This window comes from Ananas comosus, linkage group 21, assembly GCF_001540865.1.
Source record: "Ananas comosus cultivar F153 linkage group 21, ASM154086v1, whole genome shotgun sequence".
NCBI classification, from domain to species: domain Eukaryota; kingdom Viridiplantae; phylum Streptophyta; class Magnoliopsida; order Poales; family Bromeliaceae; genus Ananas; species Ananas comosus.
The window spans coordinates 2,672,266-2,686,191 of record NC_033641.1 but is presented as its reverse complement, the minus strand read 5'-3'; the positions used below and the strand labels follow the sequence as shown (position 1 = coordinate 2,686,191).

Below are 13,926 nucleotides of genomic sequence, written 5' to 3'. Positions count from 1 at the left end.
ACCACACATGGACAAATTGAGGTTTACCTTATTTTTTAAGAATGTGGTGGGTATGCTGTGGTAAATAATTAGTTCATTTTGGTTTATGAATCATCTTGTATTAATTTGGCTGCCTTAAAACTTTGGAGAGACAGTGAATGGTGTGCAAAAATTTTTATGATTTCTTCGGTCTTCATGAGAGAGAAAGGAAGGTACAATAGTTGGTTGCGAATTTTGAGGACTGCTATAATAGTTTTATATATGACCACCACATGGACCAATATTGTTTGGGCATCTTGAGATATTTTTCTGCGCAGACTAGCTTGATCTTCGGTCGACCTTTTCTATGTTCAATGTGTGATCCAAAGCCTACATTTGCAAAAGTGGTAGAGATGTTGTGGGAGATAGCAATCATGACTATAATTAAATGATTGTGGCTAATTTGGGGGAGCGTTTGAGACAATGACACCATAATTGACGAGCAAATCATTTTAACTCGTGGGTAACCGATTCAACTGATGCATCGCTTTGTTTTTCTCTAGTTTTTTCCTGATATTGCCTCCTGACATAATACCTAGTTATCCACAGAAATCAAATGGACTGGTTTTTCTACTGTTTCCTATTAGCTGTTGAAGCAACTTATCATATGCCTAACACATTTCAAAGAAAATAATAGCAGCACACACCAAATACAAGATAGGAGATACTGAAAAAAGCGGAAAGCCTTTTTCCTTGTACCCTACATTCCTTTGTACTTTCTACAAACACACCGAACAACTGAGATTCTCGGTGCTAAAGAAAAGGGTGAGGTCATGAGTTCTAGTCTCATAGGAGGGATTAAGGTTTTGGGTTTTAGCTACCCAAGGCCAAGATCCAGTTCTCAAAATAAATAAATAAATAAATAAAGAAAAGATTCAACAATGACGATGTAAGTTTTTAATTCGAATACTCAAATCCTTTGAATGTTTCTTATGCTTTCCCGATGCTTAGTCGTATGTCTTCACGATGTTTAGTCGTATGTCAAGTGCAACTGGGATGCTGTTGATGTTTGCAAAATTCTCATTTATGATGTTATCAATATTTCCTTATGTATTACCTACATATCTATTCTTGTTCATTGATCTTTTTAAATCGTCAATTATCTCTGGGCTGTTTTCCCTTTCGTGCAGTTTGCACCTGAGAAATTTGTCAAGACATTGAAGTTGATGGAGCACCGATACGGAGCCAAGGACTTTGAGACAACAAAGGATACAAGTTTGTTGTCACCTGGAACGTTCTACCTAACAAAGGTTGACTCCATGTACCGGAGATTCTACAACAAGAAGGGGGAAGATGACGATGTAACCAGTGGAACATCCATCAACAGCAACAATGCTCCGTTAGCAAATGGACACTAGCGAAATTTGATCTGCAGCATTCCTTTCGGGTGTATGAGTTAATAAACACTCTTGTTTTTCTTATCGTCATTCTCGTTCTTTTTGTCAGGTCCTTGTGATCGAACTGTTATTTATTGACCAGAAGGCGGTTGTTTTTCTTCGATAATGAAAGTTGGATCCTGCTTTCTAGTTTATCAGTAATTGTCTTGAATGTTTTCTGGTCGTTTTGGTAATCTTTTATTATCTTGTTGGCTTTCTGATAACTAGGGTGGCTGAAATTCAAATCTTCTTTGTTGCGACTCCGTTTCTAAAACAAAAATGTGACTATTGGTTTTATTTGTATGCTACAAACAGATTACACTTGAGTTTTGCTTGCTAAAATTTAGTGAAAGAAAGATAAGATATACTAGAGTTTGCTCTCTCTGGATCAAGAAATTTTTGGTCAAACTTGTGGGTGACTACAGATGTATTGAGGGCGGAATAGCAACTTTATTGTTTTGCATCACTTTCGTGGAATCCAAACAATGAATTTTCGTCATTAGACACGGGCTCTCCTCCTGTCAAATGGAGCCCATTCAGATGCTTCAGCCCAACTGTGCGCTAAAGGGAGTGTTTGGATTGATGTAGTTATAATTCGAATGAAATACGTATTCAGCAATATTTAACCTTTACTAAATTTTAGTTTCATTTCTTGTTTGTAGTGATGCAAGTTTCTTCATCAAAATTAGATTCTGACACTAATTGTTTTATTTCACGATGAGCGATTCACGTTGGGCGATGAGGTAGGACGACTGCGGGGGAGTGGGGTTGGGCGAAGAGGTTGGACGGCTGCGGGAGAGCAGGGTTCGGGGGCCGGGGGTGGCGGGGGTGGATGATGAAGACAGAAGGGGCTGTGCTGTGGGCATCCTGGGGTTGGGGTTGCTGGCGTCCACAGTGACGAGCGACAGATAGTACCGAGGGAAAATGACTTTGGACTAATTTGATTCAACGATTAGAACTTAGTACCGAGGGAAAATGACTTGGGACTAATTTGATTCAACGATTAGAATAAGTTCGGTTCAGTCACTTTCCACCTACATCAAATCAAACATCCAAACATATATAGCCGCTTCATCCAAACTCGAGTTCAGCCTCAACAGTCGCACCAATCCAAACACCTCATTATTGTACTATCGGAATCCAAATAGTTCCTGTGGTCTCGTTTCATTGTAGCAAACGCAAAGTCACCCACACACTGCAGCATGGCTCAGGAGTGATGGATGAGAAAAGCAAGATTAGTTATTGGAGTACTACATAAGTTTGATGCAAAAACAATTTTGGATGGAAAAGAGAAAATTAATTAAAAGACAAAAAGATATAAAGACTTTGGGCCAGGGACGGAGCCATATATAGACCCAAAGGGGCCATGGCTGCTCTCAACTTTTCAATATTTACTTTATAGTCCTTTGATAGTTTATAAATTTTTAGTTAATTTTTAAAATATATGGACCTGTCTTGTAAAAAATTTGTAATACTAGTTTAGAGCTCTCTCTCTCTCTCTTCTTATGTGTTTTATAGGTGAAAATATACTAAGAACCTCTTAATTGTAGTGCATTTTAAAATAAGTCATTTCAATTTTAAATATTTTATTTATACATTCTTAACTTTTTTAATGAGCTATTTTATTTAACTAAATAAATAGAATGCTAAACATAATAGCTATGTTAAATATTAATCATTGGTTGTTATTATTTTATTAACGAAAATTAAATTCTAATTAAATTACTATTAGATTTAGTAAAATTCTTAAGTTATTTGAATGAAATAATACAAATAAAATAATTAAAAATTGAGTGTAAATTAAAAAAATAAATTTAATATTTTTTAACATTAATTATCTAATCACTAAATTTTTTATTAAAAATTTTAATAGTTAAAATTTTATTTATCTGCTAAAATTTTTATTTGTACATATTTTGGCCTCCTTCATGATTGAATCCTGACTTTGTCCCTGCTTTGGGCCATATATGTATGGGTTCTTGACCTACGGAAGTTTGCATTTCAATGCCTACCATATCATTCAAGAATCTCGATATCTCATTGTCACAAAAACTCATCCCAAGTTTCATCATCCTCAATGCGGTCCTCTATGCATGCAACCACCTCAACCTCACACACAATGTCTTTTTTTTTTTTTTTTTTTTTTTTTTTNTAACCCTTTTAGTTAACTTTCTTCTTTTTTTTTGAGAGAGAGAGATAGGTAGCACGCTACCTGCTTCGTTTATTTCATTTAGAAATAAACTTAGTTGAAAATGTGAATCAACTAGGATTCGAATTTGGGATCTCGGGTACGAACCGCCAAACCCTTTACCACTTGCTTTAGAGACGGTCGATACCTCACACACAATGTCAGCTGCCTCTTTCGAGCGTTCGGTATCTTGGCGTCGAGCCGGGGATATATAGCACCAAACTCTTCAATAAATTTTGAAAATTAGTGTTGAGATTGGTGAGAGGCTTTTGGACCATAATCGTGTGTATATGAGTAGATACGTAGGACTTTACTATAGTTGGCATGGCTTATTCCATTAAAATTAAGAAGAATTTAACCGGTTGAGAAATCTAAAGGTGCATAGGAAGCATCTCTCTTAAAAGTTAGTCGAGTTCCCATGTAATATTCTCTTTTTTAAATGGGTACAATTGAACACTAGTTAAGTGAACTTTTAGTCAAGTTTCAATTTGGTGAATCTAGTCTAATAATTAAGTTTGACACTTAATTATACTTTGAACTTTTAAAATTGTTTTGCTTTAGGTCTTATATTAAGGAAAGACATTGTTGCCTTAATCTGGTTCGTCCATACATCTGTATACCACAAATCACCGGTCCTCCTTTCATTTCATATTCTTAATCCAACGATCTAACTTTTAAACATTAAAATTTACATGCAAGTCAATATTAAAATGAAGGATGAAAGATCAAGAGTTGAAAGATGCGTTGTATGTATTTATAAAGATATTATCTGATGCAGGCAATAACTGTTTTCTATACTAGTATTGTAAGATTGATAGGAACAAAGTAAAACACTTATTACAGAATTGAAGATATTAAATACTACTCGTGTGTATGTAAACATATATCCCTTCCCCAGATCCCATCTTTTTCTTTTTTCTTTTTCTTTTTCTTTTTCTTTTTTTCAATGTTTGCTAATAACAGAAAATACTCTACCGAAGTACCTGCCAGGGGCCTATAACCATACAAGCAGCGGCCTAGGGTCAGTAACCACTCAAGCATCTGATGCTTTTATCCTAATCTATTCTTATCCCAAAGGTGGATTAGATTGGTGGTTGCTCTTCGTTCATTCTACTCAAAAATGGTTTCCTACTTCTGCCAACAAAAGCATGCCAGTCAGCTGCCATATATATTAACTCTTCGCTACCTATCTCTCAAAAAATATTTTGAGAGATAAACGAAGCGGGTAGCGTGCTACCTATCTCTCAAAAAAAAAATACTCTTCACTTTACATTTTGCACGTCAAATAGTAAAAATATTTTGGAGTCATATCTGATGTTTTGAAGGCTACGCTTTAAGCTCCATAGAGGGATCTATGCCACCACGAATATTTGGACCCGCTCACTAGATCGAATACGACTCCAAGCATACTCAGCTCCCTGTGATTTGTTTCCTTAATATTTGATGGCCCGTTTTTTAGAGGGTCATCCATCCTAAAACTATTTTAATCCTAACACACATAATTTTTTTAACTTATTGGATCTAGTCACAGCCCAAAACATTATAACTGGGCTAAGAAATTTAGGCCTACTATATTTTCTATATAGGACTATTTCAAGTCCTGCGAGTTACATTCCTTCCCCCTTTTAAGTCATGACGTCATCGTCAGGCTCAAGCACACTTACAAGCACCAGATGATGTGAGCCTCGTCTCGCTAGCTTTGTTATTCAAACTCTGGCTTAACCTTTCATTCACAGAGTCATTCAAACCCTAACTCAGTCGATACTCATCTCATAATTCCGGCTGGTGATTGGCTCTGATACCAACTGCAACAATCCGACCCGCTAGCAATAATAAGTCGTTGGGACCAAACCATCCGTCTAAAATGCTTAAGTGCAGTTTTTATTATTAGGTGCAGCTTAAGTGCAGTTTAGTCCCTTACATTTTCATCAACCCAATCACATACATAGCCCAAGGTCACCAAATGATTTGGGATTGTCTCACACTTTCGGCTAGTAAATTAGCTCTGATACCTAATATAACAACCCAACCCACTAGTAATAATAACTCATTGGGCCCACATGGTCAAGCGTGCTAGGGCTAAAGTAACTCTAGGATGGGTGATCCTCTGGGAAGCGATGCGTCATAGTTGGTATCAAAGCTAATTACTAGTCGGAATTATGAGATAAGTCTCAGCTAAGCTAGAGTTTGAATGATAGACTAAACCAAGGTCTAGGAATGATGGGTTAGGCCCGAGTCTGAATGACAAAGCTAGCGATATGAGTTTCGCATTGTCTGATACTTGTAAGTGTGTTTGAGCTTGGCGAGTACGTCAGAGCTTAAAATGGGGAGGAATGTGACACTTCTAGGACTTGGAATAGTCTTATTATAAGGTATAATAGAACTAAACTTTTTAACCTAGCTATATCATTTTCAGTAGTGGCTAGGCATAGTCTTATTATAAGGTATAATAGAACTAAACTTTTTAACCTAGCTATATCATTTTCAGTAGTGGCTAGGCCCAAGAGGTTAAGATGGTTATGAGTAGGGGGTGAGAAACCAGCAAAAGGTCTCCCAGTGGGTACCGTAAGCCGACGAGGGTCAGTGTACTCACTGATAACTGAGATACATAGTATAGGAAATATACAGTAACAAACATGAACTGAAGGAAAATAATAGTAAGCATATAGCTACTGCTACTGTAAACATAAGGATGCATCAACCGGATGAATAGTCCAAATATATCTAATCTAACAGTCGTGTCGATCTAAAGACCTCAGGCAGCAAACCACGCCTGCTCTATCTGGCATATGACCATAGCAATAGACCACTCTGGGCTCACAGGTCGGAAGTACAATCACTTTTTAGAAAAAGAACACTGATGCAATAGCCAAACCACTGGTGTACGTGAAAATGCACATGAGCTGTGGCGATCGATGCGATACGATCAATAGCCATCCGTCGACGAATAGTCGACAATCGAATCCCTAAGTGTGTAGCAATCAATCAGGTCATCAAACATCACAAACCTCACAAGAACCGACCACTCAGTTCAACAACTGATAGTCAATCGTGCATAAGCTATGGATATACTAACGCTCTACTTTTAGATCATAACAACAATATGGATAGAAACTAAAGTAGAGCAACAAGAAGTGAAGTCAAGTGGTGATGTTCTCACATGAAACGAGTGTGTACAATAAGCAAAGGGAAGAGAGGAAGGGACATCATCGAGCTTGCACTACAATACTGAATTCGGATTAAAGTACCCACCTGTGTCCAACGAGGCACCTAACTCCCCAAGTGCACGAGACCGTCGATCGGACCTACAAAAGATCTACCGAGTTAGGGTCTAGCCCAATCGACTCACAATAATGCACTTACAAACCCTTAACCTCCGAAGAATTAGTCTCCAGTAACTGATTTCGTAACTCGTCGGAAATCCTCAAAAATCACCGGGATGTCTCTGGGACCCACAAAGTGTCTCGGAATGCTTTGACTTGTACCATGAGTTACACGCTATCCCAAAATGCAACAATTTGGGTGCCTAGGCAGCAAACACTAGGTTCAACGTCAAAAGGTTATCTGGCAATAATTGTACAGTTCCGGATTTTTCGAAAATGCCAAATTCGGCACTGGAACCCTCCATCGCTCACATGTTGCCTCCAAACACCCAAGAGAATGTGGATGACCAGTCAACCAGGCTCAACGGCAAATCCAGGCGCATTCGCGCAGCAACAAGTGAATCCTGACTTGGAAATATGTTTTGCCGGCGATTTTGTCGGAAAGCGTATCAAAACCAATTTCGATTTCGTGAGGGCTTCAATACTTTGGACAACGAATCTAGGGGGTCACAACCAGTGAGCTTAGCTACTTGAGGCAGCCCCAGCTATCACTATTGCACATCAACCCCTAATCTACCAACTAGTCGCATAATAATATTTGAAAGCGGTGGTCTAAGGGCGAAAACTGTGGAGCTTCAAGACCAACCAACAACACCCGCTGGTAGGTCTCGACGTACCGAAGCCTGTGCTCACTATCCGAAGCATGAATGGTGGTCGAAGAGTGTGCCGGGGCTACATGAACTCTAATTTGAAAGTTTACTGGGAGCAACACTGTCGAAATAACCAAGCGGATCTTCTCCGACAGCAATCAGGGGGAGCACGGATGTTAGCGGCATCTCGGGGTCACCGTGCTTACGCTTTGGAGGATTGGCAGCCTCTTGAATGGCCGGAACAAAAGAACCCACTCAAAACAGCCCTAGATCGAGTTTTGTTGGAGTAGGGTTGCTTGGCCCGGTCTCTGGCAGCATGATGGCCAGCATGCCTGTAGTGTTTCTGAGCTTTGGATAGGATTGGCTTCAGTGTTAATGACTGGTCGACACATCTGGAGAGTGTCGGACTGAGTCGGAGTCGTTTCTGCGAGAAATGGATGCAGAAGTGGACTCAGCGCACTTAAATAGGCAAAACTGGAGTTTTGCCAGATTCGGGTGCCCAGAACTGGCCTTGGGTCGCCCAGAAGTTGAGTGCAGAATTGAAATGAACTGGAAGCCAATTCGGATCCATGTTTCGGGCGCACGGATGTGGGTCCGGAAATCCACTTTGAAAGTATCATTTGCGCTTACACGTGGCTGGAGGTAGGTGAAGTCCGCCGGAGCCGGATACGGGCCAGCACACCGTGGGCGATTGAACCAAATGGGAGCAAATGTGCAGCCTGGAGGTTTCAGACGCCCAAAATGGATTTTGGGCGCCCGAAAGTGGCCATTTCTGCAGGTGTATTAGAATTGCAGCCTTTGTTCCTGAGGTTCATCTGACCCTATGTTCACCCTATAAATAGTTGAGGAGAGTCCCTGGTGAGCTCTTTTCCTGTCTTCTTCACAGTGATCCTCTACTTTGCATTCCATCCGCTCCAAATCACTCAAATTGTATCAAAGGTCCACAAATTCAGCTTGAGGAGTGCTGATTCTGCAGTTTTCCAGCGACGACCTTCGGTGTTTTGGCTCGTGTGCGACATAGGAAGGTCGGATTGCAGTGAAACTTGGTTTGCTGGATTCTAGACTTCCAGAGGAATCCACAAAGTCTAGAATTGTAGATTTTGGTTGAGGTTAGCTTGGTCGAACTCAAGTTCTTCTCTGCTGTTGTTGTTTTGAGCAGATTTTCAGGTTTGTGAGTTTTCTTTGATGCTATCTTTGGAGGTAGGGGGATTTTGGACCTGAGTTTGATACTCCATCATTATTCACTGGATTTGGAATTTGCCTCACCTGAATTGGAGATTATCAGGTGAGTTTTGATATTGGAGTTGAGACAAATTAAGCTTAAGTGCTGAAATTTGGTGAATTGATGGATTTTGATGATTTTTGGGTGTAGATCCTTCGAGTAGCTTTGTTACTGGTTGTGGGTGATCTCAGCTGAGGCTTCCAGCAATTTGTAACCTTCTTGCTGCCAGGGATTTGCTCTAGAAGTGGGTGTTTCATCAGTTTTGCTCCTAAGGGCTTGTAGTCGACATGTATGATTTCGGTTCTTGTATATCATGTTGTAACTCAAATTCATTGATTATAGCATATATGAAATCTGAATTGGGAGCATGATTATTAATTAGATGAATATATATGTTGGACTTGGAACTTGACTTAGGAGAAAACCAGCGATTCGACCTATCATATGATTCTACTACCTGATTTAGCTCTAGGAGCCGTGGTTTGATTGTATCACCGTTGTTTCAGCGCGGTGGATATCCGGGGTAGTTTAGAATGCATTTACGCTCATGCTGGGATGCCGAGCTTATTTTTACAGGAGAGTCTAGGCTGTTTCGGGTTGTCGGATGCCGTCGGGGTGGACGGTGGACCCAGATTCCTGTTTTTGGTCTCAGATTGTGCCAAGGGCACGTGGGTTTGGTTTCTAGACCTATTTTGACCCTAGCTACTTGACTTTGGCTTGTTAGAGCCTGATTGAGCTCGACAGAGATACGATGCATACTCAGTTGGATAGTTCCCACGAGTGCCACTCCGGAGACGGGCGCCGTGCTTTTGCGTTGGTGTCATTCGTGCAGGTTGGACTTGCTCTCCACGGACTAGTTAGTGTGGAGGTAGCGGTATAGTCGCGACCGGGCGGGACGGGTGTGTTCACAGTCCCAGGGACGGGTATGATTACAGTCCTTATTTTAGATTGGGTCTGAGTTGACACTGTTCTACAGATAGTTAGATTTAGAGCGTGATAGTATAGTGGCATATAGCTGTAGATTTGTTCTAGCTTTCTTTACTATTCCTGCTTATCCCTGTAGACTTAGTGGGTGGACCGATGAGTTTGAGGGCGGTACCCACTGAGGACTACTTATTTTTATAGTAGTTCTCATGCCCTGTTGTTACCACTATTTTTGCAGAGTCGTCGCCTTCGGCTACTGCTGTTGCTTATCTTGATCGTGGTAAGGGCGTCGTGAGTTAGAGCCCTTCCAGTCGAGTCGTAGAGCTAGAGGAGCACCAGCTACAGGTAGTTGTAGTTTTTGGGTCTTTATATACAGTTGTTATATCTCGCCAGAGCGAGTGTTTGTATACCTGGATGATATGTATGTATTGAACCAGAGTTTATATATTTGGTTTATTTTTCTAGCTGGTCTATACTACTATTTGTGGTATTGTTTATTTACAGGTACTTCTACTTTTCGCTTCGTATACAGGAGAAATACCTATGTATACGGCGGGTCTGTTAGCGAGCCCGGGAAACGAGTAATCCGGGGCGTGACAATGCTGATAGGGGGTAGGTGCGACCGATGGAGGGACACCAGTAATCACGCTGGCCGCCGATGGAAGGCGGCAGTGACGGCATTGGGAATCCACGACCAACCCAGGTGGAGCTCGAGTTAGGGTTTCGTTTCCAACGACGGCGACGGTCGGAGGTGGTTAGGTTCGGTGTCGAGGGTCCCCAGAGGTCTTCCAAAGCCGGCGGCGCAGCTGGGGAGACGGCGGTGGCAACGATCCTAAGATCGCAGCCGAGGAGCCCTAGATCGAGTCCATGTAGTTTCCTCCGAGCGCGGCGGTGCACAGTGGTGATGGGGTAGGTCAGAGGGTGGTCGTGGAGCTTAGAAGGGTCAGCAGTGAGGTCCCAGAAGCGGTGTGGTCAGAGGTAAGGGTGGCTCGGCCAAACCAAGAGAGGAGGAAGATAAATGGTAAGAGGAAGAGAGAAGATGAGGCTTCGGTGGCTGGGGGTGTAAGGAAATATATGCACGTGCATGCGCATTTAATGCAGCGAAAATAAATTTTATTTATAAAATATGATCCAATCATGTATACTTTAATATCATAACATTTATGATATTAGTATATATATGTACAAAATATCTCATGTGACATACAAAAATTATTATTCTAATCTAATTAGAAGAAGGGTTCGAATTTCAACCTGTGCTAATTATCAAAATTATTTCACGATTGATATGGATCTGAACTTTTGGTCCTTTGAACCACACACGTGTCCGGCCTCTATGTGTATTCACACAAAGCTGCTTTGGGATTTATGCTTCACGCAATCACAGTGTAATCTCGAAACTCCTTTCATGATTTCTTGTGTCAATGTGGAAAAAAATTAATCCTCAAAAATTGTGCTAGCAATTTCAAGAATATTAACTATAGAGACTATTATTATAGGAGGACCTCTCTCCTATGATTAAAAGAGTGATTTATATAATTGGGAGAATTTTCTCTCTTTCTCTCGCACTTCACTTTATATGTTGTAATGATTATCATCATTGAGAGATGCCTCAATTTATAGGTGAGGCAAAAAGTAGAGAGTCGAGAAAGAGGGGGAGAAATATTCTCATAATGAGATGTTCATTGCAATACAATAAATAAAACATCTCTTTGTTTAGAGAGAAGAGAAGAAACGAGAGAATATAATGTGCATCATAATAAAAGGAGAGTTAACTCATCTCGTTTAATATATATGGAGATGAAGGTAAGGAAAAAGAATGTTCTCTTTTCTTCTCCATTAATAGTACAATATATTATTACGCACGGTTTTATTCTCTTTCTTTTCTCTGTACTTGTCTTCACCTCCCAACAAATTAATACGAGGATTAAGAGAGGGTTATCACCTCTTAAGCTCTTGCAGCTATTGCACGTAGGCCCTTATCAAATTTAGTATTATGTCACTCTACACAAATTTTATTTTTTTCCAATTAGAGTTTCTGCTAACCACCTTAGCAAATAAATTCATACTTTGCTACTTCAGCAAAATAGTCTCTATTAATTCTTCAAGCACTTGAACACACGCAACCTTTATTGTGTGTGACTACATAGGTTCAATTTTACCTGGTAGTGAGACGTGACACTAAACTCTTTTAGTGTTACCATCGGAACACTTTTCGATGGACCAAAATATATTTGGCTTTCCCAACTGAGTATAATTAACTATCTTAATCACTCTCATTGGTCCCACAATCCACGAGTGACACATAGCAGTATATCGTGGCAATCCAAATAGAATTAATAATAAACAAAACCTCTAGATGTTGTTACTGTATGATTAAATCCTTTTATCACTTGTCCCGATTGAGTTGAGATTATGGATAACTCATCAAACCCGATTACTCAATCATATGTCTCATCTGATTAACAACTAATATGGAAACTCCTTTTCATAAAATCACACTGTCTTGGCCAAGAACTTTTATATCCTGTAAAACAGATAGCATAGGATAATTCCCTCTCTACCGAGGGTGATAGATTCTATCTTAACACACACCTATCTCCACATATTACCCACTGCAGCCAACATGTGTTGACTTTAACCTATGATTAGAGTATAAAGTATTTACACGGTCAAACTACAGTAACCCACATGCAAGATTACTATGGTGCCTTAGGTCAAAGGATCACTCACATTACTACAACATAATTCACTGACGAATGAGTAGACATCCAAGTGATTGTTCGTAATTGGTCACGCTCAGTGAAATTGTTCTCTAACATTCACCTGTATGCTTACTCTAGTGTCACCACACTAATGACTTGAGACTCGTCATCCCATAAGGGAAGTACATCATATATTGATCTATCCAGATTTACCACCGCCATTGTGATAATCCTATGATCAGGAGTATTTAAGAATTAATTATAGAAGACTATATGTCTCAAATTTCTAAAAATTTAGAAATATAATTCTTCTGCTTTTAATTCTATGGATGACTCATATATATGCATTTGGCAATAATATGAATGAAGAATGCTAGTTTATTAATTTTAAAGAAAAGTACACTGATATTAACCCTATAAGTTGTGACGTCGATTGGCTTATAGGCATATAACTAACAGGGGGGTGGTGCGGCGCAAGAGGAAGAGGAAGAAAGTATGGCTAGGGCTCGGATGCAGGAGGGAAGAAGGGCTACGGTTTTGTTTGGAAGAGGAAACCCTAATCATACTATATTTAGACTGACATTGAGTTTTATTACGATGAGCTAGATCAGCAGAGAGACTCGCAAGTACGTACAAATTTTTTGAATTAAATACACATACAAACATTTTAAATTTTACATTCATTCTATTTTATATACTTGTACAAGTTACATGGAACCTTACACGGAGGATGTTTTGAATGGTCTTCCTGCTTTTTGTCTCAAGGGGTTTACAGTTTGGCGTTCAAGCACTTACTTGAAATGCTACCACATAGTGGAGCTAAATTTACCTGACAGAGTTCTGCGCCAGTCTGGGTTACTATAGTATATAGCAGAGCCGGTAAAGGCTGTACAGAGGATCACATTACATGGTATATTAGGCGAGGACTGGGCAGCTTTTCATGCTCTATATATTCAATAATGAGTAGATCGTCTGGAGCATATTGCCGAGCAGAGTACTTTCATCGATCCAGATCCAGTACAAGCTACCTCCATGTACATGCAATGGTACTGAAAAATACAAGGAGGTGGATTTCTTGTCCTGGCGGCAATCTACTCTCTTTTCTGTCATGCGGGAATGTAGAGTGAACATTGATAAAATAATTTTATTATATCATTTATTTTAATAAAAGGATATTCATTATATAAATATGTACTTTATACAAGTAGATGCTATGCGACATGCTATTAAGAGTATTGAACATTTGATGGATAATCCTCTAGAGCCATCTAGAATGAAGGAGGCTCTAGCACATATGAGGTAGGACCTCGAGAGTGTGTTAGAGAGACTTGCGGCATTACAAGTAACAGGGCATCTAGATATTTCTTCTCCGACTTTCGATGATCACAGTAATATTCCCTTCACCTCCATACCTGCACATGATTTTCCATCATGTCTGCCCTAATTCATCCATCAAACGTCCCCTCGACATCGGAAATCCAGTTTGATATCCTGTCAGCATCGTTCCCTCAGGTGTCGAC

General features: G+C 39.9%; 1 protein-coding gene across 1 annotated transcript in view; it reads left to right on the top strand.

The window, feature by feature from the left end:
- The window catches only part of LOC109726762 (hydroxymethylglutaryl-CoA synthase-like), a 10,805-nt gene extending 9,253 nt beyond the window's left edge, over positions 1-1,552 (top strand). The window contains exon 10 of the mRNA XM_020256552.1: positions 1,149-1,552. Coding sequence (XP_020112141.1) covers positions 1,149-1,376 — 228 coding nt within the window. The 3' untranslated portion in view covers positions 1,377-1,552. The remainder of the gene's footprint in view (positions 1-1,148) is intronic.